The following is a 27,510-nucleotide window of genomic DNA, read 5'->3' on the forward strand; positions in this document are numbered from 1 at the left end:
ACAGTTGATTCAACTTTGGGGCAAACCAGAACTGGATCTCATGGCGTCTCGTCAGAACGCCAAGCTTCCTCGTTACGGATCCAGGTCCAGGGATCCGAAGGCAGCGCTGATAGATGCTCTAGCAGCGCCTTGGTCCTTCAACCTGGCTTATGTGTTTCCACCATTTCCTCTGCTCCCTCGTCTGATTGCCAAGATCAAGCAGGAGAGAGCTACGGTGATTTTGATAGCACCTGCATGGCCACGCAGGACTTGGTATGCAGATCTGGTGGACATGTCATCCCTTCCACCATGGACTCTGCCGCTGAGGCAGGACCTTCTACTTCAGGGTCCTTTCAACCATCCAAATCTAATTTCTCTGCGTCTGACTGCTTGGAGATTGAACGCTTGATTTTATCAAAACGTGGTTTCTCTGAGTCGGTCATTGATACCTTAATTCATGCTCGAAAGCCTGTCACCAGGAAAATCTATCATAAGATATGGTGTAAATATCTTCATTGGTGTGAATCCAAGGGTTACTCATGGAGTAAAGTCAGGATTCCTAGGATATTATCTTTTCTCCAAGAAGGATTGGAGAAGGGATTGTCAGCTAGTTCCTTAAAGGGACAGATTTCTGCTCTGTCTATTCTTTTGCACAAGCGTCTGGCGGATGTCCCAGACGTTCAGGTGTTTTGTCAGGCTTTAGTTAGAATCAAGCCTGTGTTTAAACCTGTTGCTCCGCCATGGAGTTTAAATTTAGTTCTCAAGGTTCTTCAAGGGGTTCCGTTTGAACCTCTGCATTCCATAGATATCAAGCTTTTATCTTGGAAAGTTCTGTTTTTGATAGCTATCTCTTCGGCTCGAAGATTTTCAGAGTTATCTGCCTTACAGTGTGATTCCCCTTATCTGATCTTCCATGTAGATAAGGTAGTTTTGCGTACCAAACCTGCGTTTCTTCCTAAGGTGGTATCTAATAAGAATATCAATCAGGAGATTGTTGTTCCGTCACTGTGTCCTAATCCTTCTTCAAAGAAGGAACGTCTATTACACAATCTTGACGTGGTTCGTGCTTTAAAGTTTTATTTACAAGCTACTAAGGATTTTCGTAAAACATCTGCATTGTTTGTTGTCTACTCTGGACAGAGGAGAGGCCAAAAGGCTTCAGCAACTTCTCTTTCTTTTTGGTTAAGAAGTATAATCCGCTTAGCTTATGAGACTGCTGGCCAGCAGCCTCCTGAAGGAATTACAGCTCATTCCACTAGAGCGGTGGCTTCCACATGGGCTTTTACAAATGAGGCTTCTGTTGAACAGATTTGTAAGGCGGCGACTTGGTCTTCGCTTCATACTTTTTCTAAATTCTACAAATTTGATACTTTTGCTTCTTCAGAGGCTATTTTTGGGAGAAAGGTCTTACAAAAGAAAGGTGCCTTCCGTTTAAGCGCCTGCCTTGTCCCTCCCTTCATCCGTGTCCTATAGCTTTGGTATTGGTATCCCACAAGTAATGGATGAATCCGTGGACTGGATACACCTTACAAGAGAAAACAAAATTTATGCTTACCTGATAAATTTATTTCTCTTGTGGTGTATCCAGTCCACGGCCCGCCCTGTCATTTTAAGGCAGGTGTTTTTTATTTTTAAACTACAGTCACCACTGCACCCTATAGTTTCTCCTTTCTCTTGCTTGTCTTCGGTCGAATGACTGGGAGTGGCAGTTAGGGGAGGAGCTATATAGACAGCTCTGCTGTGGGTGATCCTCTTGCAGCTTCCTGTTGGGAAGGAGAATATCCCACAAGTAATGGATGAATCCGTGGACTGGATTCACCACAAGAGAAATACATTTATCAGGTAAGCATAAATTTTGTTTTTCTTAGCATGGCATTTATCTCAAATATGCAGGCATACATATTACCCCATTTGTTTAAGAAATTTATTAAACTACCTATTAAATTCTGCACATAAATACTGTAGCGGATATGTCAACTTGTAGATCAAACAAAATTGATTGGGTAGGATCAATACCATCAAAAATCATATCTACACTTTCACATGGGATGTAAAACATACCAGGATTAACAAACAGATAATTAGTCTCCCTGTACACTTGAAGGCTTAGAGTTCTGAATTTTCAAAAATATAGGCAGGCAGTATTTGTCAAAAGACTTTTAGACTGGTTTACAAATTACAATTCCAAAGTTTGGATGCAAACATGATGGGCTATTTTACGATGGGAACACAAATGCTTGCGCCCGTGCGATAAGGGGTTTACCGCAAGGGTTTGCACTCGTCAGGCTTATCGCTCGTATTACAAGTTGAAAGTAAATGCAATCGCTTGAGCACAATCGCGGTTTATGCTAGAATGACTTCAAAGCACTGTTTCGCGAAACATAAGTGTCACAAAACACAAAAAATACATTAAAAAGTACAGTTACAATCATAATAACACTATCTAATAAAAATATTCAAAAAAATCTTGCATAGAAAAGCTATAAAGACTCAGATAGGAGGTATCCGGTGCTAGAAAAAAACCCGGCAGGCAGCGGGCTTTAAAGTGACGGGTAACCCCAACATTTTCTAGTCACCCAGTCACAAGAGACAGATATGTGCAGGCACCAATTAGCAGCAGCTCCCACTAGTGTAGGATATGTGCATATTCTTTTTCAACAAGGGATACCGAGAGAACAAAGCATAAAACTATTTTAAAATGACATGCTCTATCTAAATCATGCAAGTTTAATTGTGACTTTCCTATCCCTTTAACTTAGAGATACATACATATACATGTCTAAAGATAGATATGTTTTTATGTATGTGTGTGTGTGTATATATATATATATATATATATATTTATATATGTCCATATGCTTTTATGTATTTATATGTGTATATATGTATTCATAGACATATAAACACATAAATACATATGTACACATATATAGACAAAAATATAAGTGCACTGTGGTCCTTGCCCCAGAGGGATTGAACACTACTATAGATTATGCCTGCTGCTATAAGAAATGAAAGGACTGCGGGAGTCTTCTATGTTCTAAAATTTATATCCAAGTTTCAACCAATTCCATGAGATATGAAGGTTTAGTTTCCTCCTTTAACGGGTGGGATCAGCCCTCTTAAGGTTTGCTCTGCCAGCGGTCACATTGATACCAGGGGGTATAGATTGGTCCGCTGTAGTCAGGGGATATGTTTGATTGCGTAATATGCTAAAAGAGATGCACTGTATATTTGTTTACACTTTGTTTAATTTTTTGATTATAATGTTCACTACTGTATGCTATGGGGTAGTAGTGATTTTGTTTTTTTATATATGAGCACGACCGTGATCGGGCACTACCTCTCAGCACGTTGTTCTGGGTTGTATGTTTGTTTACCCTGTGCTATGGTAACCGATCATGCGGTCTTTGGTATTGGCCGGTGCAGAATGATGACGTCAGCACTCGGCGCAATGCCTTCCAGCGTGTGGTAAGGTGCTGTGTATGGGAGTACTGCGCTGTTTGCACTTTAGATAATGTAAGTTTGGGTATTTAAGTTTGGGGTTCTAGAGGTGTTTACTATGTCTTCACAGCCTCTATTTGAAAAGGCTCCTGCGAGAGCCGAAACATCATGATTATGGCTTAAGTTCCTTGTCTTTCTGTTGTTACATAAAGGCTTTTTGTAATATACTCCTGTCGTTTGCCTGCTTCACTTGGGTATCCCTTTGTCGCTGATGCCGGGCGTGGGAATTACTTTTATATATATATATATATATATATATATATATATATATATATATATATATATATATATATATATATATATAATAAGTCATTGGTGGTACAGCACTCTCAGTAACAATTAGAAAAATCTTCTGCCCAGGGTGCACTTAAAATACTTGTGTATAGTTCAAGAAAGAAAAAGGCACTCACCGGGTCTTGAATTCTTATTCCTTTTATTATAGTGACGTTTCGGGTTTTACCCCGTTTTCAAACCAACAGCAAACAGACATGCATTGCTTACCAAACTTAAATATAAGCCTAATGCCCACCCGCAGAGCTATCCGTGGTGAACCGGAAATCACAGCAATCACATGGTATACCACCACGTCATGTGTTGCTATGGAGACCGGATGCCGAAAGGGTAGCCGATTGTGAAGTTAAAAACCTTCAAAACATTAAAAACAAGAAGGAGATTGATATACTATGCATTTAGCTACACAATACATTATAGTATGTAAGCCAGTAAAGGGTCATGCCGCAAATCCACTATTAGCGATAACAACATACATGCTGTCCTATACATCACATTGGTCCAGGCTTCACCAATCACGTAAGAGTATAGAGCCGGCGCCCAAAAATAAATAAACAAAAGACAGCTGAGTGTCAAAGCATATATCACTACTACAGATACAATAGTTGCTATTGCCGAATGTTAATTCACAATATATATATATATATATATATATATATATATATATATATATATATATAAAATCTCTTTATATGTGTCCATATGTTTTTATGTATTTATATGTGTATATATGTATTCACATTCCAAGGAAAAAAGGACAATACCACACTCCATAAAAATTGAAAATGTATTAAATGATTTAAAAATTCAAAACTCGAAAATATGTGACAGCCTTGCCACCTAGTTAGAGAAAGAGCGCAGCACACGGGCTTACGCGTTTCGGCTGTTTGCCGTAATCATAGCCTATTGTGTGACTGTGCTCCCTGCCTTTAAGAACACCTAAATCTTTGCTGATTGGTTAAAACAATAAGCGCTAAACCTCATTTTAATGCCCAGGTAATGCTGAAAGCCTACAGCTATTTAATTAACCCTATCACTCTCGAGTCACTGCTTGTATCTTCTGCTGTTTTATTAAATGTACTTTTATTAGAGAGTTTTACTTTTTGTATCTGGAGTGATTATGGGTTTATGCCATAAAAAACATATTATATTAAATATGCCTTACATTTTAATTTATGAAGGGAAGCTTTTTTAGTACCACAATGTCATGTGAATAATCTTATTTTACCTATTGTATAGTATAATATCTCTTAAAGTGAATTACATTTGTATACCTTTTCTCATGCCGCAATGTAGATATGCTCTAAAGGTGTAGGATAGGATTGGATTAATAATTATTTATTCTATATAATCCTCCTGTTACCTTATCTAGGGATTTCTCCAAACTTACTCGGGTTGGCTATGGGAAACAGCAGATATATTATGTCGCTATTGTCTCCCTAATATTTACTCCTCCCAGTTATAAGAACTTTCCCGACAGATCTACCAATCTGTTATTTGTAAAAGAGCTTTACTTTATTGCTGCCCATTATTGGATATATAGGGAAATAAAGAGATAAATTTATTACTATAGTAGGATAAACACAAGAATATATGTGTGCCGGTATGAAAAAAGGGAATATATTGCTATGTATTACATGCTGAGGATTGATTATTCCCAATAATTGATAATGTCATACCTGGAATTGAGACCCTCAGGTAATCTGGTTCTGAGCCTCAAAATCCAGAACATCTCCCTTCTTGCTAGAAGTTTGTCTAAACTACCCCCCCTTTTGGGGACTTTTACTTCTTTAATGGCACACCATCTTAGTGTATTTATCTCTCCATTGTGTCTCTCAGTGAAATGTTTAACCAGGGGGGTTTGGGATTTACCTCTGGAAATAGTGGAAATGTGTTCCCTTATTCTTGTCTTAATGTCCCTTGAAGTGAGACCAATATACTGAACTTTGCATTTTCGACACGTGAGCATATATATGACGCTCTCTGTCATGCAATTCATACAGGTATTTATCTGAAACACCTCTCCTGTCACATGGGACTTAAATGTCTTTGTTTTTTCTAGATACTCGCAGGGCTTGCATTTCTTGTGACCACAATTGTACATGCCTCTGCTAGTAAGCCAGGTACCACTAGGTTTAATTTGAGACTTAAGTTCAGTTGGAGACAACATGGACCCCAAAGTGGGACACTTGCGTGAGCTGCACCTTACTCCCTTCTTAACAACCTTGATCAATTTATCATCTGCTGCCAGAATGGGGAAGTGTTTTCGTATTATGTTGGTAATTTCGGGAAACTGGGCACTGTAGTTTGTAACAAAAGTTAATCCCTTAAAATTATCTTGTTGTTTTTTATTATTGTTTCCTCTGAGGAAAGAATCTCTCATCTTAAGTTCAACTTGTTTTTTTGCCCTCGTTATTATCTTCTTTGTATACCCTCTCGTTTTTAACCTTTCTTCAAGGGCCTTTGCCTCATGGCGAAAATCTTCGTCATTCGAGCAGTTTCTCTTTAGGCGAATGAATTCACCTTTAGCTACTGCAGCCGCTGTATGTCTGGGATGACAGCTATTATAGTGTAGTAATTTGTTACCACTAATAGGTTTTTTTATACACTTTTGAAATGACTTTTTTGCCAATTATCCCTTTTAAAGTGAGATCAAGATAATTGATTTCACTAGAATCACATTCAAATGTGAAGCTCATGCCTACATCGTTGTCATTGAGAGTTTCTATGAATCTTGGGATGTCTAAAGGGTCCCCTTTCCATACAAAAAGGAGATCGTCAATGTATCTTCCATACATGGCGATTCTATCCTTATAAATATTTCTATCTCCAAAGATGTGGAAAAATTCCCACCAACCTAAAAATAGGTTGGCATACGAGGGGGCAAACTTGGCCCCCATCTCTGTTCCACATCTCTGGAGATAGAAAACATCTTGGAACTGGAAAAAATTATGAGTTAAGAGGTACCTTGTAACTCTAAGGGCAAAGTCTTGAAAGTCTAATGAGAAATCCGAATGATTTCTTAGAAAGAATTTGATAGCCCTCAAACCTTCCTCATGTGGGATCGAGGAGTACAGGGATACTGCATCCACTGTTATCCACTGATAATCTTTTTCCCATATCTGTGTTTCCATCATATTTAGGACGTGTTTAGTGTCCTTAATATATGAAGGTAAGTTTTTCACCATGGGCTGTAATATGCTGTCAAGCCACTGAGATAATGGTTCTAAGAGGGACCCTATTCCACTAACTATGGGACGTCCTTTTATGTCATCTAGTGACTTATGGACTTTGGGTAGGTGATGGAACAAGGGTGTTCTAGGGTTGTCTACCAACAGAAATTCCAATGTTTTTTGATCAATACACCCTTGCTCCATCCCCTCATCCAAAAGATGCCCCAATTCCCTCTTAAAGTTCTCAGTGGGATCTGTGTGCAAAATTTGATAATTTCTTTCATCGCTCAGTTGCCTCAAAGCCTCCTTGACATAGACCTCCCTATCCATAATCACCACAGTCCCTCCTTTGTCTGCGCTTTTGATGACAAGTTCTGTGTCATCTTGCAGTTGTTTTAACGCTAACCTCTCGTCTCTCTTTAGATTATGTTTGGTTGGAACAATGTTATCTTTAAGAGCTAAAAGATCTCTTTCTACTCTGTTAAAGAATGTCTCTATAATGGTTCCTCTTTCCTGTATGGGATAAAACACAGACTTTGGTTTATAACATGTGCCTTTATTAACATAACCCTGTTCCATGTGTGCCTCAAATTGAAGATTTTGTAATGTTACCTCATCACAAGTTTCCTGAAAGCTCATTTTGATAGGTTCAATTTCTGTTTCTACATCCCTACAGTCAGAGACCTCAGTGTCTTCCCTTCCAAAAAAATGTTTTTTCAATGTTAAATTTCTCACCAATTTGTTGACATCTATGATGGTCTGGAACACACTTAAGTCTGTGGTAGGTGAAAAGGACAATCCATACTGTAAAACATTAAATTGGGTTTTTGTTAAACTTCTTTTAGACAAATTAATCACACTGCCTATCTGTACTTGGTTTGTTTCTTTTGCTCTCTCAATTTGTATCTCTCCTGTGACATATTTACACTGGGAACTGTCCTTACTGCTGTGTCCATTGGAAAAACCTGTTCAATTTCACTGGCTGCTGCCTTGTGTTTATCTGTGTTTGTCGGTGTGTATCTAGTTTCCCCTTGTTTAAAGGTCATTTTTTTCTTTTCCTTTCCTTTCGCGACAGTTACCGTGTCCCCCCCTGTATTCTCACTTGTGTTTTTCAAAATTCCTGTGTATACCACTGGTGGCAATTCCTCATTATCTGAGGATTTATCCTCAGAGGAATACCCCATTTCCCCCTCTGAAGCACTGTCTGAGAAAGACACTGCTTTTTGATTACTCTTATTTTTCTTATTCTTGTTTTTATTTTTTCTCTGTTTATTCTGATTGCTGAATCTATTGGAAGCTCGCTGTTTCCTGTTCCAAATATACACTGTTTTATTCTCATAATCTGACTTGTCTCTCAGATATTTAGTGTGTTTGTTCTCCATAACTGTTTTTTTGTTAATAGCCACTGTATTTCTAAGAATGCTATCAAATCTTTGAAAATCTGCATCCTCCCTTCTCTTATTCATCTCTAACTGTGTATCATCTATCTGTTGTCTGGTCTCTAATAATAGTTTCTCTTTGTATTCTACCAACATTAACATCAACCTAGATGAACACTCTGAGAGTATCTCATTCCAAGACTCAATGAATTCATGGTCATTAGTGTCCACCTCAAAGGTGGGAAATTTAAAAATTCTGAGGCCTCTTGGTATCATTTTTAGCCTCATGTATCTATCTAATGTCCATAAGTCCCACTGTAGTCTGGTTTCCTTTAACAGTAACTTTTCCATATTATCAAACAGACTACTCAGTGTTAAAATTCCTTTGTCGTTTGAAAAAATCTTATCACAGTCCATTGTGTTCATGTTTCTGGCTGCTGTAGGCATTAAAGCAAAAAACTGTTGCTGCTGGCTGCTGTCCATCTTGTTATCTTAAATGCCACCTGCTCCCCACACACTTATTAGAGCTAGTTCCCAGTGCTTAGCCGTATGCACTATAGTAAACTAATACAAGAGTTCAATGGGAATGAAACTAGCTATGTGGGACCTCTCACGGAAAAAAAAATGAGTTCCCTTTAAATAGAGCAATGTCCATTGGATGTAAATAATTATGTCTTGAAAAAACTGCTTATAACTTTTGAAAATATCAACCAAACTGTCCCCGTTGAACCTCTTCAGTGATTAACAGTATAACAGTTCTTTATGGGTCAAATAAGATAACTTGCGGCTAAAGTGGGAAAACCTTTTCTTATGTACTTATTACTTAAATGAACCGCCGTTGGGAGTAATCCCACTTCAGTTCACTCACCCACTCAGCCGTGACCCTCCGTCCACCTCTTGACTCTCGTCGATGCTCTGTTCCTGTGTAGTGACGTCACCGCTTTCACCGTGTGCGTCCACCGTCTCCTGTGATTGGCTGTTGTACCGGGTATTGCGTCTGGGGTCTGTATCAGCCTCTGCTCCTGGAACTGGATTCAGACGCCTGTGGACCCGCGATCCGGGTCTCTGCTCCTACTCCTCCAGTCCTCTGCAGGTTAGACAGTCCCACGCTACCTTCCGGGTAAGCCTCTTTTCTTTCGGTTCTGGCGATTCAGTTAGGCATCTAGTGAGATGTGGGTAACATGAGGTTGAAAGCAAAGCTACATCCAATTGTGAGCGGGAGCAGGTGTAAAACGTAACGGAGTGTGGTATAACGGCTTATGTAAATTCCAAGGAAAAAAGGACAATACCACACTCCATAAAAATTGAAAATTTATTAAATGATTTAAAAATTCAAAACTCGAAAATATGTGACAGCCTTGCCACCTAGTTAGAGAAAGAGCGCAGCACACGGGCTTACGCGTTTCGGCTGTTTGCCGTAATCATAGCCTATTGTGTGACTGTGCTCCCTGCCTTTAAGAACACCTAAATCTTTGCTGATTGGTTAAAACAATAAGCGCTAAACCTCATTTTAATGCCCAGGTAATGCTGAAATCCTACAGCTATTTAATTAACCCTATCACTCTCGAGTCACTGCTTGTATCTTCTGCTGTTTTATTAAATGTAATTTTATTAGAGAGTTTTACTTTTTGTATCTGGAGTGATTATGGGTTTATGCCAGAAAAAACATATTATATTAAATATGCCTTACATTTTAATTTATGAAGGGAAGCTTTTTTAGTACCACAATGTCATGTGAATAATCTTATTTTACCTATTGTATAGTATAATATCTCTTAAAGTGAATTACATTCGTATACCTTTTCTCATGCCGCAATGTAGATATGCTCTAAAGGTGTAGGATAGGATTGGATTAATAATTATTTATTCTATATAATCCTCCTGTTACCTTATCTAGGGATTTCTCCAAACTTACTCGGGTTGGCTATGGGAAACAGCAGATATATTATGTCGCTATTGTCTCCCTAATATAGTATGTATTCACAGACATATAAACACACAAATACATGTGTACACATATATAGACAAAAATATAAGTGCACTGTGGCCCTTTGCCGTTAAGTAGATGAAAACATGTTAGAACATATTCCACTATGGTTAGAACATTGGAATGCAGAAATGTGCTTTATGTATTTATAAATATGTATTTATAAATATATATATATATATATATATATATATATATATATATATATATATATATATATATATATATATATATATAAATTAAGAGTGCTGGGTGAAATTCAGCACTATTTCAGAGTCCACTAAGAAATATTGTTAAAATAGATGCATGTACATATACAGGGTGTATGATAGTTTCCAATTCTGTGGTAGAATAGTATGAATTCTATATAAAAAATACACATAAAGTTCCAAATGATATGAAGAATGAATGAATATTAAGAGAAACTTCATACAGTCAATGAAAATCTGATATCCAAAGAGTTCTAGTATTGTACTTACTAGACACCCCCTCAATCATATAGCGTAATCAGCATAAGCAGGGTCTATGAATAAGGCAGTGCTTTGCCGAAACGTGCAAGACCGTATTCTCCTGCCCTATGGTCTTGTTTTTAAGCTATTTTGCTTGGCTGCTTATGCTGATTATGCTGTTTTTTGCTATTCCTCTTTTTATTCATATTACATCAAACGGACATCCATCACTATCCTTTGAGGGGATTGCGTGTGTATATACACATCCTGCAGACCGGTGTAGACATATACCAGAAATTTGCATAAATAAAAAGAGAGAAGCGCTCAACCTGGGAACGAACAATAGCATAATAGCTTGTTCTATGGCTAGTTACCACCCTAGAAGCAGCCTCTTTTTGCTCAATATGTGCCTTTCACAGAGAAGAACTTTCCTGTAGCATATCAGTCTGATCCTGACTTAACAGTGCAGTCCAGCCCCGAAATACCAGGCAATCCCTCTCTGAACGAGAGAAACGGCAAAACCCCAGACGTACGTTTCGGCCTATTGTGGGCCTCGTCAGTGAGGTGCAGCCATATCCCTCTAGGCACACTGAGCAACGGGTCCACGTCTGGATTACCGCATCACACTTAGGGAGACTTCCCTAAGTGTCATAATTTGCATAAATAAAAAGAGAGAAGCGCTCAACCTGGGAACGAACAATAGCATAATAGCTTGTTCTATGGCTAGTTACCACCCTAGAAGCAGCCTCTTTTTGCTCAATATGTGCCTTTCACAGAAGAAATTTCCTGTAGCATATCAGTCTGATCCTGACTTAACAGTGCAGTCCACCCCCCGAAATACCAGGCAATCCTTCTCTGAACGAGAGAAACGGCAAAACCCCAGACGTACGTTTCGGCCTATTGTGGGCCTCGTCAGTGAGGTGCAGCCATATCCCTCTAGGCACACTGAGCAACGGGTCCACGTCTGGATTACCGCATCACACTTAGGGAGACTTCCCTAAGTGTCATAATTTGCATAAATAAAAAAAAAGAAGCGCTCAACCTGGGAACGAACAAAAGCATAATAGCTTGTTCTATGGCTAGTTACCACCCTAGAAGCAGCCTCTTTTTGCTCAATATGTGCCTTTCACAGACATCCATCACTATCCTTTGAGGGGATTGCGTGTGTATATACACATCCTGCAGACCGGTGTAGACATATACCAGAAATTGGTGGAAGGATTTCTACTGGCACAGAGGGGAAGATTTTCATATCGTGCAATCAAATACTGAACAATCACAGCACAGGCAGGCAGCATCTTTTACCACGCATCACACTAACCTCATATGATTGAGGGGGTGTCTAGTAAGTACAATACTAGAACTCTTTTGGATATCAGATTTTCATTGACTTTATGAAGTTTCTCTTAATATTCATTCATTCTTCATACCATTTGGAACTTTGTGTGTTTTTTTATATACAATTCATATTATTATACCACAGAGTTGGAAACTATCATACACCCTGTATATGTACATGCATCTATTTTAACAATATTTTTTAGTGGACTCTGAAATAGCGCTGAATTTCACCCAGCACTCTTCATTTTTATTTCTTCATTTTAGGGATTACTAGGAAAAGGTTTTCCCGCACACTGGATGTTTTATTCATAGCAGCTATTTTTATGTCCTTTTGTATTTAGGTGTATATATGTATAGATATATATTTATCTCTTTATATCTTTATTCTCTCTATACCCTCAGAACATACGCACATTTATGCACTTATATGTACACACTTAATTTTGTGTATATATCAATACATACGTTCATATTTATAATTAAACTGTGTATGCACATTTACATGCACAGTGCTTAGACTTTGCGCACCCTATACCAAAAAGATTACAGCTACACTAGTTGTAGAGGTATTCTACTTTATAAAAAAAAAATATATATATATATATATATATCTGTATATATCTATACCTATATATAATCATGTGTATACTGTGTGTGTGTATATGTATATATATATATATATATATATATATATATATATATATATATATATATATATATCAACACATTGTGACGGACTGCAGCTGTGGATTCTTTACAAATAGGTAAAACAGTAATGATATCTTTCAATACTGAAACATAATAACTCGCTTTTAGTTATATCCTGTCTGTAGTTCAGCCGTTAGTCTTCAGAGCGTAGTTGCCACTCACATCCAAGGCTAGACACCAAACAGTCAGGTCTATAACCTCTAGGACAAATATTCCGGGGAAGGAAGTAAACCAGCAATCTTCATACTAGTGAACTGCAACACTTGTAACACCGTCAGAATCCGGACGGTATCTGGCTTGTCAATCTGGTGTTGAAAAGGGCTCTCCCACAAACCCTTTGATAATAACGTAATGGTAAACTGGGCAAAAGGTACAACACACAAGATCAGCAACGAACCATATGAGAAACAGGAAGGCTGAAGATAATATAATTAAAATGTCCACTTTTATTGTGCCTTTACAAATTTTTATAATGCATATCCAATAAAAGTTGACGTTTTAATTATATTATCTTCAACCTTCCTGTTTCTCATATGGTTCGTTGCTGATCCTGTGTGTTGTACCTTTTGCCCAGTTTATATATATATATATATATATATATATCTATATATATATATATACTGTAGTGAAGTACCAGAACTCACTCTAGCTTTAAACAAAGTCGGGGTGCTCTCAGAAATATGTAAAAGAATATCCAGAGAGAGCACTCGCTGTGAAAAAAATATTTATTAATGGAGTTAACGTTTTCGGGTAACAACACCCGTCCTCAGACTCCTATGGAAAAACAACAACTTGTTGTTTTTCCACAGGAGTCTGAGGACGGGGGTTGTTCCCCAAAAACGTTAACTCCAATATTAAAAAAAAAATTCACGGCGTGTGCTCTCTCTAGACATTCTTTTATATATATATAATGTAGGTATAGATGTATAGTGTACCAAAACACCATCAGATATATGTAGAAATGTTTATGACTAAATAGGACATTTTAATGTGAAATATTTATATTTTCATGCCGGGTTAGTGAATAAGGGTTGGGTGTCAGGATTTTTTCCCCCTCTTTTTTTTTCTCCATTGAGCTCTGTGAGGGACTACCTAATCGTGCACGTTATATTTTTACTTCGGCTTTTTCCGCTTGTCAGGTTAGCGCAAGAGTGAAAACAGTTTACTTTCATTTCGTAATACAGTCCAGCACAACCCGACAAGCGCAAAAATCTTACTTCTAGTGCAATTAATGGTCATGTGAAAGCATTAATTTGCACTCCACTCGTAATCTGGCCCAATATCCTTAATATATCTCATATAGGAGCTCATTGCTGGATGCCTAGTGACAATAGCTGGTTATCTTCCACTACTAATACAACTATTAAGGAAACATATAGGATGTGGGGAAAAATATTAACTAAATACTTTTTTGTCCAGACTTTCTCTTCGGACTATTCATAAACAAATGTTTTATGGATAATGTTGTAGTTTGTATAAATAGATCTATTAGCATATTCTGACCATTGTTAAAGGGAAAGTCTAGTCAAAAATAAACTTTCATGATTCAGATAGGGCATGTAATTTTAAACAACTTTCCAAATTTCTTTTATCATCAATTTTGCTTTGTTGTCTTGGTATTCTTAGTTGAAAGATAAACCTAGGTAGGCTCATATGCTAATTTCTTAGCCATTGTAGTCCGCCTCTTATGTGAATGAATTTTGACATTTTTTCACAACTATTTCACAACTAAAGGGCGTTAGTTCATGTGTGCCATATAGATAACGTGCTCATGCCCGAAAGGTTACCTAGGAGTCAGCACTGATTGGGCAAAACTGGGGAATGGGTAATAAAGGGATTGTCTCTCTTTTTAAACAATACAAATTCTGGTGTAGAATGTCCCTTTAAGTTCTTAAATATATTTCTTGTTTTATTCTCCTGTTTTTGTGAAAATATGACCAGCCATTTTGTATAACTTACGATAGAACTTGTATATTGAATTGTTTTTCTTATAAATGTTTTTCTTTCTAATGACACGGTGAGTCCACGAATCATCATAATTACTATTGGGATATTCACTCCTGGCCTGCAGGAGGAGGCAAAGAGCACCACAGCAAAGCTGTTAAATACCACTCTCCTTACCCACAACCCCCAGTCATTCTTTTTGCTTGTAGTGCATGGAGTTGGTAAAGTTAGGTGTCTGATTCTTCAATCAAGAATTATTTTTTTTATTTTTTTTTTTAATAAACTTTTTTTTACTTATCTCTGTTAAAGAAAAACATGACAGCTGAGAGGTGTTAGCTGGGGGATACAATAATACAGGGTGGGTCACAGAGATGATTTATCACAAGGAACAGGGTTACACAGATTAGTCTGTTATCTTTTAGTTTATTCCCTAGCATAAATTCTTTTAATTTGCCCCATTAACTCAGCTGTAGCTAGAGGTGCTCACAAAGCACAGATTTTATATACAGAAAAACTCCTGCCTGAAACGATTGCGACACTAGAGCAGCATAGCACCACAAAAGGCTCATTATGTGAGCTTATGATTCACAAGAGTTATGCCTCCATTTAAAAAGCAGTCAACTTTACCGTTGACCATGGTGCTTCACTTAAATACTCTTCTCTAGGTGGGAGGGTGATTGCGGCATTTAATAAGGCACCTTCCTGCAAGAGTAGCTGTAAATATGGTAATATTCTGCTCATGGTGACTAGTTAGTAACACGCACATACATTACTGTTGCCCAAATTAATGTATACATAATCAGAAACCTGTATGATCTAAGGTGGTGCTTCTCTTCGATTTTGCATGATACAGGGAGTCTTGACTGTAGGACAACTCCATCATACTAAAGCAGGAGGTAATGGATATGCTTACTCTCATGAGACACCTTACTGCAGACTAGGGCCTTACATTGCCTACCAAGCACAGTCTGCAACATGCAGAGCCCACACACCAGCATCACGAGGGTAAATCAGAATGGTTTAGGAATTTTGGTGTCCCTCTATAAACAGTGTCACCAAGGGAGCCATGGACCTCCCTGTATTTTGGGCTTGAGTCCCCATAGGGAACATGTTATTCTAAATGTCCACTGGGTCTGGAGTCTCTTTCTGCTCATAGCTTCTTGGAGACAAGGTGCGTCTTGAAGTGCTTGGTGACATGGTCGCTCCTTGTAAACCTCTTCTGACAATGAGGGCACTCAAAGCGTTTGTCACCTGCACAGGGTCATCAGAAAATGGAATCACTGATTATGCCACAAGCCATGATACACAACAGTAGGAAATGTGTGTCACACACCTGTGTGCGTGCGTGCATGTCTTTGGAGTTCATCACTTCTGGTGAACCTTTTAGTGCAGAATCCCCAGCTGCATACGAATGGCCTTTCCCCAGCGTGAAGACGTACATGGGCTCTCAGGAGGGACGTCTTACGGAATATTCTACCACACTCCGGGATGTGGCACACATGCTTCTTCCTGCCAGGGGGGCCCCACCCCTTCTCTCCATCTTTGCAGTTTGGACAGGTACAGGCAACCCTCCTCCTCTTCTCTCCAGGCTGTATCTCCCCAGACAGGGCTTGCTCCATCTGAAGCTGTATTTGGGAGGGGCTGAGACCACTAATGGTCATGTTGCTGTTGGATACATTCTGCACACTAAGCTGTGCCTGCCCTGCAGTGTTAGTAATGGTGACGGGAACACCTTGTACTGGAACCCCATTTATACTGATGGTCTGCATGGCCTGGGCTGCAGCTGCCAGCTGTGCAGCATTAAGGTTGATGATGCTTCCTACAGGAGCAATCTTGTGAAGAGTTCGTTCCTTGCGGTTCTGATTCTTTTTGGTTGGTGTTACAGGCTGTCCTACCTGCGACCCTGTAGCCACTGAAGAACATTGCTGGGGGGCAGGTGGAGTCTCTTGCATCAGAACAGCTTGTAGGTCACCCGATGGTGTGCGGATAAAGAGCTGTGTGGGCGTCACCTCAGTGTTCTGCACTGGTTTCTGTGGCACAGCCGGCAAGGTAGCAGAAGCAGCCTGAACAACTCTCAGTGCTTGCTGGGGGATCTGAACCAGCTGTGTTTCTGCTTTGGGCTGTAACACCTGAAGCAAGGCATGTTGACTATTGCCTGGGCTCTGCACAATAAGCAGGTTGTTACCTGCTTGCAGAATATTCTCTGCTGTAGTCTCTATTACTACTGTTTCTACTTGCTCCTGAGTGGGGGAGCCAGGTATTGGTACTGTTGATGACGGTTTCTTGCGTAGCTTCTTGCTGGACTTGAGTGTCAATTGGGTGCAAGGCTCTGTGGAAGAGTCTAAGCTGCTGATAGGTAATGAAAAGGTGAGGCCACTACTAGTAGTGCCTAGTAATTTTATAAGGTTGTTGGACTTATTTGGGGGGGCAGGTTTGATGGGCACATGTTTTGAAGTGCTGATTGTGGGTGGAAACAAGGCTGTTGTACCATCAGTAATTATTTGGAACTGGTTGCCCAAATTTGAAGATAGGGTCTGACTTTGGGTCTGCAGAGTCTGAAATCGTCCAGACTTCGCCCCAGGATTCTGAATAGTAAATACAAGTTGCCCATTTCCAGTGCCTGTTGTGCCAAACTGAGAGCTCTGAATCTGGATAACGTTCCCTTTTGCAGAGAGCAATCCTATACCAGTTTTGACTGGACTCAGGGGTAATGGGGCTGGCTTAATGGGCACCAACCTCTTGCGAGCTGACCGAGGAGGCACAGGTGGTGTCACAGCTGCATCCACTGCTGGAGGTCCAATCTTACTGCAGGTAGCTGCAAGAAGAGCCAGAGGAGAAGGCTGTGTATCCTGGACAGAGGTGGCAGCTGGCTGTAGATATTCACTTGGACTGACAGCAGCTGTTGCTGTCATACTGGCCAGTTTGTATACTCACAGATAAAGATTAAATGTATCAATTTCTTGGATATGGTTCAGCTCATTATACCAGTCCTTAGACAGAGCAATGCGCACCTCAAACAGCTGGACAGGTCTGATGAAGTAATGGCATACCAAGATGGGAAAATCTTTTAAAATAGTGTGGGGTGTCTTAATAATGGCATATATTAGGTGACCAGAATCATGCCAGTTATCTGTCACTTGCATATTAGACCCATGTCTTTAGCGTTGCCGCTGCAGAACCTGTTAGCGCTCTACAAATAACTGATAATTATTTTTGGTGGCCTGCCCTAGACCAATGATATTATGGGCATGGAAATTATTTTGCCTGAGGACACATTATTTGAAATGCTGTATTTAGCTGCATGATTTCCAAAATAACCTCATGTAACCAAGCAATTATTTAGAATATTGAAACAATGCTTTCAGATACTAGACATTTTACAGTAATTTTCTGTGCTCATTTTTAAATTTGCTTAAAATATCAATTCATGTCCCAGCATTGGATACTACTTATTTTCATTTGAGAGTAAGCTACGTATATTAAATTCCAATGTAAGCCTCATGCTAACATTAGGTCTCTAACATAACTCTCAAGAATATTATTATTTTGCCAAGAATGCCTGACTATAGATTGTGTAGTTCCAGCTCTTAGCACCAAAGTCCTTCAATCAAGAATTTTTTATTTTAAACAAAGCAAGTTTTGTTTTGTTTTTTTCCTTGGGGGTTTAGCTGTATTCCACGTCAGTCTCTTCAGTAGAGCTGTGGTGGCTTTTGAGTTTCTGAGAACTTGGGGGGGTATAATCCCTTCTGTGCCTCTCAGGATGTGTAGCTGCCCTTTTTTGTGACAAATGAGTATGTAGGTTTACTTAGTCTTTTGTTTCTTTCTGCAGGCTCCTTGTTTGGATGGTTTCCTCTCAAGCCTTGTGAACTGTCCTGCTGCCGGGCAGCTGGTACTAGAGGTAAGTGCTATATTTGTTATTATTCTTCTGTTGGGTTGCAGGAAAATAATTTTGGCACTTTTGAGATAGCCCTGCTTGTGCAGGTTATCTCTTCTGGCAGTGTTATTGGCATGGGGCACTGTGGAGAATATTTGGGAAATGGCTCTTAGTTTTTTTATCTACTCAGGAGTTGTGGTCCGTTTTGTGTTTTTCACAGCAGTGTTATTTTTATATTCAATGCTGGATGAGGCATTTATGTTTTAAAGTTTCTCCCGGTGGCTGTTTGTTTTAGTCTAATGCCGACCGGGAGGTGGTGAGACATGCCCACGATGGGCAGTGTTTTTCTTTGACGCAAGGTTTTACGCGTTTTCCTCCTCGTTGCTACGAAGCTGCCGTAGTGTGCATTTAAAGTTTCGTTGTGGTCTGTATCTTACAGTGTGCGCAGACCGGGAGCAGTCTTTTTCTTTCTGAAGCCGGATTTCTGATTGGAGGGGGTAAGGTTTGCACCTCAGCAAGAGTTTGTTGTTGAGGTGTAGAGGTGCTGTGGGAAAAGTTTTTTAGAGGTTTTTCACTTTAAGTTTAGTCTGTTTGTTTTTTGACACGTCTTTTTAAAGGGACAGTAAACGTTTTTATTTGGGGCCGTTTTTTTCAGTCACATTTAATTTTTCTATTTAACCGTGTGTACAGTGGACCAGGAGGACTTGCAGGCTGTGACCTGTAATTTATGTCTAGATGCTAATGTAGAGCCTCCTATCCCTTTCTGTTCCTCTTGTATAGAGAGGACTATGCAGTACAGGGATAGACTCTTTGATACAGAGCCTTAATTTTCTAAGGAGACTGTTGTTCAGGAGCCTCCTGTTCAAGCTGTAGCTCAGCTTTCTCCCCATTCCTCTCAGTCTCACTCCTCTTCTCATGCAGTGCCCTGCGTGTCGTCTCAGGCTAGTTTTTCTTTACAGGATTTGTCTACTCACATATCCTCTGCTATATCTGATGCATTGTCTGCTTTTCCTGTGTTACAGGGTAAACGCAGAAGGACTTCTGACTCTGTTGCAATTTTATCTAATGTTCCTTCTCATAGGACTGAGGAAGAAGATATTTCAGTAGCGTCTGAGGGTGAAATTTCAGACTCTGATAGTGTGTCTCCTTTGACTGATTCTGAGGTGGTTTCTTTCAGATTTAAGTTGTAGAACCTCCGTTTGTTACTCAGGGAGATTTTGACTACCTTGGATGATTCTGATTCAATGGTCATAGTTACTCCCAAGAAGGCTAGTAAGCTTAATAAGTTTTTCGATGTTAACAACTGAGCCGTCCACCTCCGAGGGTTCTCCGCCCGCGAGGTGCATTCCCTGCATTCATCTCCTATTACACAAGCAGTCCCCCAGAGCACTACTAATCCTCCCACGTGAGGGGCCCTTTGGCCTCCAGACTTCACAGATTAATTACAGACGGCGGTTTCTGCGGCCATAAATACAATCCCTCGCCCTACTAAGCGGAAGGTACGGCATTGCTATCCGTCTCAGGGTCTTCGACTCCGCTGGATGTCTCGGACAGATTTTCAACTGAGGAGGAAAACTCTGAATTCTCGGAGGATGTCGCTTCTGCGACGGAATCGGCTACTTCTAGGCCTCCATCAGCGGAGGAGCCTGATTTTAAGTTTAAGATGGAGCATTTGTGCTATCTGCTAAAAGAGGTGCTTGCTACGTTGGAGTCCATGTTGCGGAAGATGTTCCAACTTACGGGGTTCATTTTTCAGCCGGCGACGGCAGTCACCGCAGTGGCGGGTGCGGCCACCTACTGGTGTGACGCACTAGCAGCGATGGTCGAGGTGGAGACTCATCTCGATGAAATCTTGGATTGAATTAAGGCCTTAAGGGTGGCTCAGTCGTTCATTCGTTCATTTGTTATGCTAACATGCAGATTATTCACCTGAATGCTAAGACATCAGGGTTTTCTGTTTTAGCCCGCAGGGCTCTGTGGCTAAAGTCATGGTCTGCTGACATGACTTATAAGTCTCATTTGCTTTCCCTCCCATTCGAAGGGAAATGTTTTGTTTGGTCCGGGCCTGGATTCTTTCATCTCTACGGTCACGGGTGGCAAGGGTGCCTTCTTACCTCAGGATAAGAAGGCTTTTCGTTCCATTCATACGGACAAGTGTCAGCGTCAGTAGCCTGCCGCAAAGTCAGGGCAATCCAAGGGATCTTGGAAGCCAAATAGCTCTTGGAACAAGTCCAAGTAGCACAAGAAACCCGCTGAGTCAAAGTCTGCATGAAGGGGCGGCCCCCGGTCCGTAATTGGATCATGTAGGGGGCAGACTATCTCTCTTTGCAGAGGCCTGGAGAAGAGATGTTATAGACCCTTGGGTACTGGAGGTCGTATCCCAGGGTTGCAGGATAAACTCACAGTGATACAGTTTCTGGTGGAAAGTGCTCGTGAAGACCCGGGGGTAGCTGCCAAACTCCCAAAATAACATATATTTAATCAATGGTCGGTCCACAGCACTTAGATAAAAGTTCACTTTATTGAATACAGATGAAATAAAAAGAAAGTGACGTTTCATGCTATGATTGAAGGGGCAACCCTGAAACGTCACTTTCTTTGTTTTATCTCTATTCAATAAAGTAAACTTTTATCTAAGTGCTGTTGACCGACCATTGATTGAATAAGGGTTACAGAATAGGTTTCAAGTCTTATCCGCCCAGAGGCAGATTCCTTCTGTCAAACATATCTTCCTGATCAGAAAAGAGAGATGCCTTCCTGGGGTGTGTGAAGGATCTCTCATCTCTGGGGGTAATCGTCCTAGTTCCTCCGGCAGAAAGAGGTCTGGGATTTTATTCAAACCTTTTTGTGGTACCAAAAAAGGAGGGCACGTTCCGTCCAATTCTGGACCTAAAGGCCCTAAACAAGTTCTTGTCAGTTCCATCGTTCAAGACGATCAGGTCAATTTTGCCCCTGGTGCAAGAGGGGCAATTCATGACAACTATAGACCTGAAGGACGCTTACCTTCACGTTCCAATCCACAGGGATCACTTCAGGTTTCTAAGGTTCGTCTTCCTGGACCAGCACTTCCAGTTTGTGGCCCTTCCGTTTGGTCTGGCGACTGCCCCAAGAGTCTTCTCAAAGGTTCTGGGAGCTCTATTCGCAGTGGCGAGAGCCAGAGGGATTGCGGTGGCACCTTATCTGGACGATATCCTGGTCCAGGCTCCATCCTACAGTCTTGCAGAGGATCACTTGAGAGCTCTTCTCCTTCGATCACACGGGTGGAAGATAAACAAAGGAAAGAGTTCATTGGTTCCCAGCAACAGGGTGGAATTTCTGGGTACGATAATAGATTCTTTAGCCATGAAGATATTCTTGACAGATCAGAGGTTGCAAGCTTGCGTCCAACTGTCTAGCTCTTCAGATATCCTCCAGGACATCTGTGGCCAGGTGTATGGAGGTGATCGGGCTCATGGTACCCAGCATAGATGTCATTCCATTCGCCAGGTTCCATCTTAAACCTCTTCAGCTGTGCATGTTGAAACAATGGAACGGCGATCATTCAGATCTATCCCAACAGATGTCTCTAGACAGACCGGTGAGGGAGTCCCTATCTTGGTGGACCCGACTGGGACAGCTGTCTCAGGGGACATCCTTTTTGAGACCATCCAGAGATTGCGACCAAGGATGCAAGTCTATGAGGATGGGGAGCTGTTTGGGGTGCCAGAAGGGCACAGGACAGATGGACTCGAGAAGAGTCGAGTCTACCTATAAATATTTTGGAACTTCGAGCGATATTTAACGCTCTGAGGGCTTGGCCCCTTCTGGGGTCGTCCAGATTCATCAGATTCCAGTCGGACAACATTACCTCGGCTTACATAAACTATCAGGGGGGGACGAGAAGCTCCCTAGCCATGAGGGAAGTCTCTCGGATTCTGGAATGGGCAGAGACTCACAATTGTAAGCTCTCAGCGATCCACATTCCGGCTGTGGACAACTGGGAATTTTTTAAGATGACAGACGTTTCATCCAGGGGAATGGTCCCTCCATCTCGCAATGTTTTCGGAGATCTGCAGCAGATGGGGGACGCCGGAGATAGATCTCATGGCGTCAAGACTCAATTGCAAGCTACCCAGATATGGGTCGCGATCCAGGGATCCCCAGGCCGGAACTGATAGATGCCTTGGTGGCACCCTGGGACTTCAGCCAAATTTACATATTTCCACCGTTACCTCTTCTACCTAGGGTAGGGGCCCGCATCAAGCAGGAGCAAACTTCGGCTATTCTGATTGCTCCGTTGTGGCCGCGGAGGATGTGGTTTGCGGATCTGGTGGCGATGACGTAATCTCCGCCGTGGAAGTTACCTTGTCACAGGGATTTGCTAGTTCAAGGTCCCTTTCTACAGCAAAATCTCGATTCTCTGAGGCTGACTGCGTGGAGATTGAACGTCTAGTCTTAGCCAAGAGAGGATTTCCAGAAAGAGTGATTGACACTCTCGTGCAGGCCAGGATGCCGGTCACTCAACGCATCTACCACAAGGAGTGGAGGACCTACTTGTCCTGGTGTGAGGAACGAGGATACCCATGGCACAAGGTCAGGGTTTCCAGGATTTTTACTTTTCTCCATGACGTTCTGGATAAGGGTCTTGCCGCCAGTTCCCTGAGGGGACAGATCTCGGCTTTATCTGTACTGTTGCATAAGAAGCTTGCAGATCTTCCTGACGGCACGCAGAGTCTCTAAGCTGGCGGCCTTGCAATGTGAGCCTCCCTACTTGGTTTTTCATGCCGATAAGGCTGTTCTTCACACTGGATTGGGATTCCTTCCCAAGGTAGTGTCAAGTCATAACATCAATCAGGAAATAGTAGTTCCTTCTTTGTGTCCTAACCCTTCTTCTTCCAAGGAGAGGTTACTTCATAATTTGGATGTGGTTCGGGCATTGAAGTTTTATCTTCAGGCCACTAAGGAGTTCAGACAGACTTTGTCCTTATTTGTTGTGTATTCGGGGAAGCGCAGGGGGCAAAGGGCCTCTGCCACTTCTCTGTCTTTTTGGTTGAGGAGTATGATCCTTCTGGCATATGAAACAGTGAGACACAAGCCTCCTCAGAGGATTACGGCTCACTCGACTAGAGCTGTGGCCTCTTCTTTGGCCTTTAAGAATGAGGCTTCTATGGAGCAGATTTGTAAGGCGGCCACTTGGTCTTCCTTACATACTTTTGCCAAATGTTATAAATTTGACATTTTTGCTTCAGCGGAAGCAGCTTTTGGGAGAAAGGTTCTGCAGGCTGTGGTTCCCTCAGTATAGGGTCCGCCTCCTTTTACCCTCCCGTTTTTTTTCATTCCGTGTCCTCTAGAGCTTGGGTATTTTTCCCCACAAGTAATGATTGAAGCAGTGGACTCTCCTCCCATTAAGATGGAAAACATAAATTATGCTTACCTGATAATTTCATTTCCATCGATGGGAGGAGAGTCCACTGCACCCGCCCGTTTCTCTGGTGGGTGGACCTAAATTTATATTAATCTTCTGGCACCATTTATACCCTGATATTTCTCCTACTTTTCCTTGTTCCCTTGGCAGAATGACTGGGGGATGAGGGGAGTGGGGGAGGTATTTAAGCCTTTGGCTGGGGTGTCTTTGCCTCTTCCTGGTGGCCAGATTCTTAATTCCCACAAGTAATGAATGGAGCAGTGTAGTCTCCTCCCATCGATGGAAATTAAATTATCAGGTAAGCATAATTTATGTTTTTTCCTCCATTACCGCTTCTCCCCTGTGTGGTGTTTCGCATCAAGCAGGAGCGAGCATCTGTGATTCTGCTTGCTCCGTCGTGGCTGTGAAGGACATGGTTTGCGGATCTGGTGTGGATGTCCTCATTTCCTCAGTGGAGGTTACCTTGTCGCAGAGTTCTTCTGATATAGGGTCCCTTCATTCTTCAAAATCTAGATTCTCTCAGGCTTGGAGATTGAACGCTTAGTCTTAGCCAAGAGAGGGTTTTCTAAGAGTGTTATCAACATTCTGGTTCAAGCTCGTAAGCCAGTTACTCGTCGTATCTACCATAAAGTGTGGAGGACTTACTGGTGTGAAGTGCGCGGCTTTTCCTGGCATATGGTTAAGGTTGCCAGAATTTTATCTTTTCTCCAGGATGGACTTGAGAAGGACCTATCTGCTAGTTCCCTGGAGGGACAGATATCGGCCCTGTCGGTGTTACTGCACAAAAGATTGGTTGAGTGTCCGGATGTGCAGTCCTTTGTTAAGGCTCTAGCTAGGATCAGACCTGTGTTTAGATCTGGGGCTCTGCCTTGGAGCCTCAATCTTGTTCTTTATTTTTGCAGCAGGCTCCATTTGAACCTATGCATACTATTGACATAAAATTGTTATCTTGGAAGGTTCTTTTTTTGTTGGCTATTGCCTCTGCGTGCAGAGTTTCTGAGATTTCTGCTTTGTAATGTGATCCCTCTTAACTGTTTTTTCATGCTGATAAGGCAGTTTTTCGCACTAAAATAGGGTTCCCCCCTAAGGTAGTGTTGAATCGTAACATTAACCAAGAAATTGTTGTTCCTTCCTTGTGTCCTAATCCTCCTTCTGCAAAGGAACGTTTACACTCACAATCTAGATGTGGTTTGTGCCTTGAAGTCCTATCTTAGCGGAGTGTCATCCGCTAAGCTTATGAGACAGTGGGACGACAGCCTCCCGAGAGGATAACGGCTCATTCCACTAGAGCAGTGGCTTCCTCTTTTAAGAACAAAGCCTCAATGGATCATATTTGTTATGCGGCTGGCTACCTGGTGTTCCTTACACACTTTTTCTAAATTTTACAAGTTTTAAGTGTTTGCTTCGGCTGAAGCAGCTTTCTGGAAAAAAGTTTTGCAGGCTGTGGTGCCCTCAGAATAGGGTCTGCCTCTTTTTTTCTGTTCCCTCCCGTTATTCATTCAGTGTCCTCTGGAGCTTGGGTATAGTTTTCCCAACAGTAAGGAATGAAGTTTTGGACTCTACCTGCCTTATGGAAGGAAAACAACATAATTTATGCTTACCAGATAAATTCCTTTCCTTCCTGACAGGGAGAGTCCACAACCCCGCCAGTAATTTATTTTTTGTTGGGCAGCTCCCTTTTTATATTATTTCTACTGGCACCTTTATACCCTCATGTTTCTTCTTGATTTCCTTGTTCCCTCTGCAGAATGACTGGGGGATAGGGGAAGTGGGAGGGATATTTAAGCCTTTGGCTGGAGTGTCTTTGCCTCCTCGTGGTGGCCAGGTGTTGTATTTCCCAACAGTAAGGAATTAAATTGTGGACTCTGCCAGGAAGGAAAGGAATTTATCTGGTAAGCATAAATTATGATATATATATATGGACAAGAAAGTGGGAGCTGTGAAAAGCGCTTAATAGGGAAGCACCGTATCACTTAAAGGGGAGTATTATGAATAAAAATCGCACACAAAAAAATCACACAAAAAAATGCTGTGAAATATTGATAAACAGGAGGATAATTTCCACACTCTGCTTACCCCTTTAAAAATAGGCGCTTTGGGCGTTTGCTTTCTGGACTTTATCACCCTTTTATATATATCCCATATAGTGTGAACTCTGTTTATGAGCATTTATGTAATAGTATCTATTTATGTGATGTATATGCTGATTTTGATTTTAGAGATTTAAAAGGGATCTTCTTGATCTCATGTATTGTCCGGCAGTGACGTGCAGTGACGTCAGAGGCTGGTGAGGCAGTGGCTAGGATACGCCTTCATTCTTTAGATATCCTTTGTTGAAGAAATAGCAATGCACATGGGTGAGCCAATCACATGAGGTATCTATGTGCAGCCACCAATCAGCAGCTACTGAGCATATTTAGATATGATTTTCAACAAAGGACATCAAAAGAATGAAGAAAATTAGATATTAGATGTAAATTGGAAAGTTATTTAAATTTGCATATGGGTTTCATATGGGTTTCATGTCCCTTTAAATGGTGTCTTGGAAAACTGGTCAACTTAGTAAACATCTGATTTTAGTCTAAAAGGATTGTAACAGAAACTCTTGCCAGATAACACAATGCTTGCTCTGATTATGAGATCTAGAAATCCATGCCCATTAAAATATGTTTAAAACATACTTTTTACTTTAATGCTGCAAATTATGCTTATAGATTCTTTCATTACATAAGGGATGAGAGTCAGAGGGGGAGGAAGAGAGACAGAGAGAGAAAGAGACCATGGGGGAGAACAACACATAAGAAGAGATATGGATAGATAGAGAGAGACACACACAAGGGGGGGGGGGGCACTGCATTTTAAAGTAATAAAACAGCAGAGCTACAGAGAGTTCAGAAAATTAGTCTATAATTTAGTGTGAAGTACAGAGGCAAGCTGCTAAGTTAGTGGGTGTAAAGTTTGAGTAAGCAAAATACAAAAACGACCCTGCTGTAAAAGAATAAAAAAACACTAAACCACATTCATTAAATTATCATTTTCACTAACAGAATCCCTTTCAGTAAAATCTTACTTTAATAAGATGTGGCTGAAACACTGCTCTCTGTGCCTCTATTCCTGCTCTGTATAAGGATTCAGGAAGTGACAGTGGCACATTCCACTGCACTTAGAGGGGAAGAACAGAACTCTCTTTTTCACTTTAGCAAAGCTAGCAGGTTCACAGGACAGCAACAAAATATATGAAAGTTGTTTTTTTCCGTTTTTGTTTTGTTTTATATTATTTAACATCCAGCCCCAACCCTATGTTCCACTTACTAATGCCTCTCGCTGGATTGGTTCAGCCCAAATAGGACTGCCTCAAATAAGCAGTTAATGGGCCATGCAATAATCTTAACCACTTGCATCCAGTAGGTGGCTCAGCATGTTGTGTAATGGTGGGCAGACCTGCTTGTGCCTCTCCATTGCACAACATATAGCTGT

General features: G+C 41.0%; 2 protein-coding genes across 2 annotated transcripts in view; one reads left to right on the top strand and one right to left on the bottom strand.

Moving 5' to 3' along the window:
* The window catches only part of SLC41A2 (solute carrier family 41 member 2), a 577,519-nt gene that overhangs the window by 532,716 nt on the left and 17,293 nt on the right, over positions 1-27,510 (top strand). The window lies entirely within an intron of this gene.
* On the bottom strand, positions 15,585-17,821 carry LOC128662917 (transcription factor Sp2-like). The gene is made up of 2 exons (XM_053716959.1): positions 16,089-17,821; positions 15,585-16,006 (listed from the first exon to the last, which is right to left on the bottom strand). The coding sequence occupies exons 1-2, from the start codon at positions 17,665-17,667 to the stop codon at positions 15,906-15,908; spliced, it is 1,680 nt and encodes a 559-aa protein (XP_053572934.1). The 5' UTR covers positions 17,668-17,821; the 3' UTR covers positions 15,585-15,905.

This window comes from Bombina bombina, chromosome 6 (genome assembly GCF_027579735.1).
Source record: "Bombina bombina isolate aBomBom1 chromosome 6, aBomBom1.pri, whole genome shotgun sequence".
Taxonomy (NCBI): Eukaryota; Metazoa; Chordata; class Amphibia; order Anura; family Bombinatoridae; genus Bombina; species Bombina bombina.

Coding starts and splice junctions, on each gene's coding strand:
- LOC128662917 (XM_053716959.1), bottom strand. CDS start 17,667: ATGACAGCAACAGCTGCTGTCAGTCCAAGTGAATATCTACAGCCAGCT. Junction 16,007..16,088: donor ACATGCACGCACGCACACAG/GTGTGTGACACA, acceptor GACCCTGTGCAG/GTGACAAACGCTTTGAGTGC.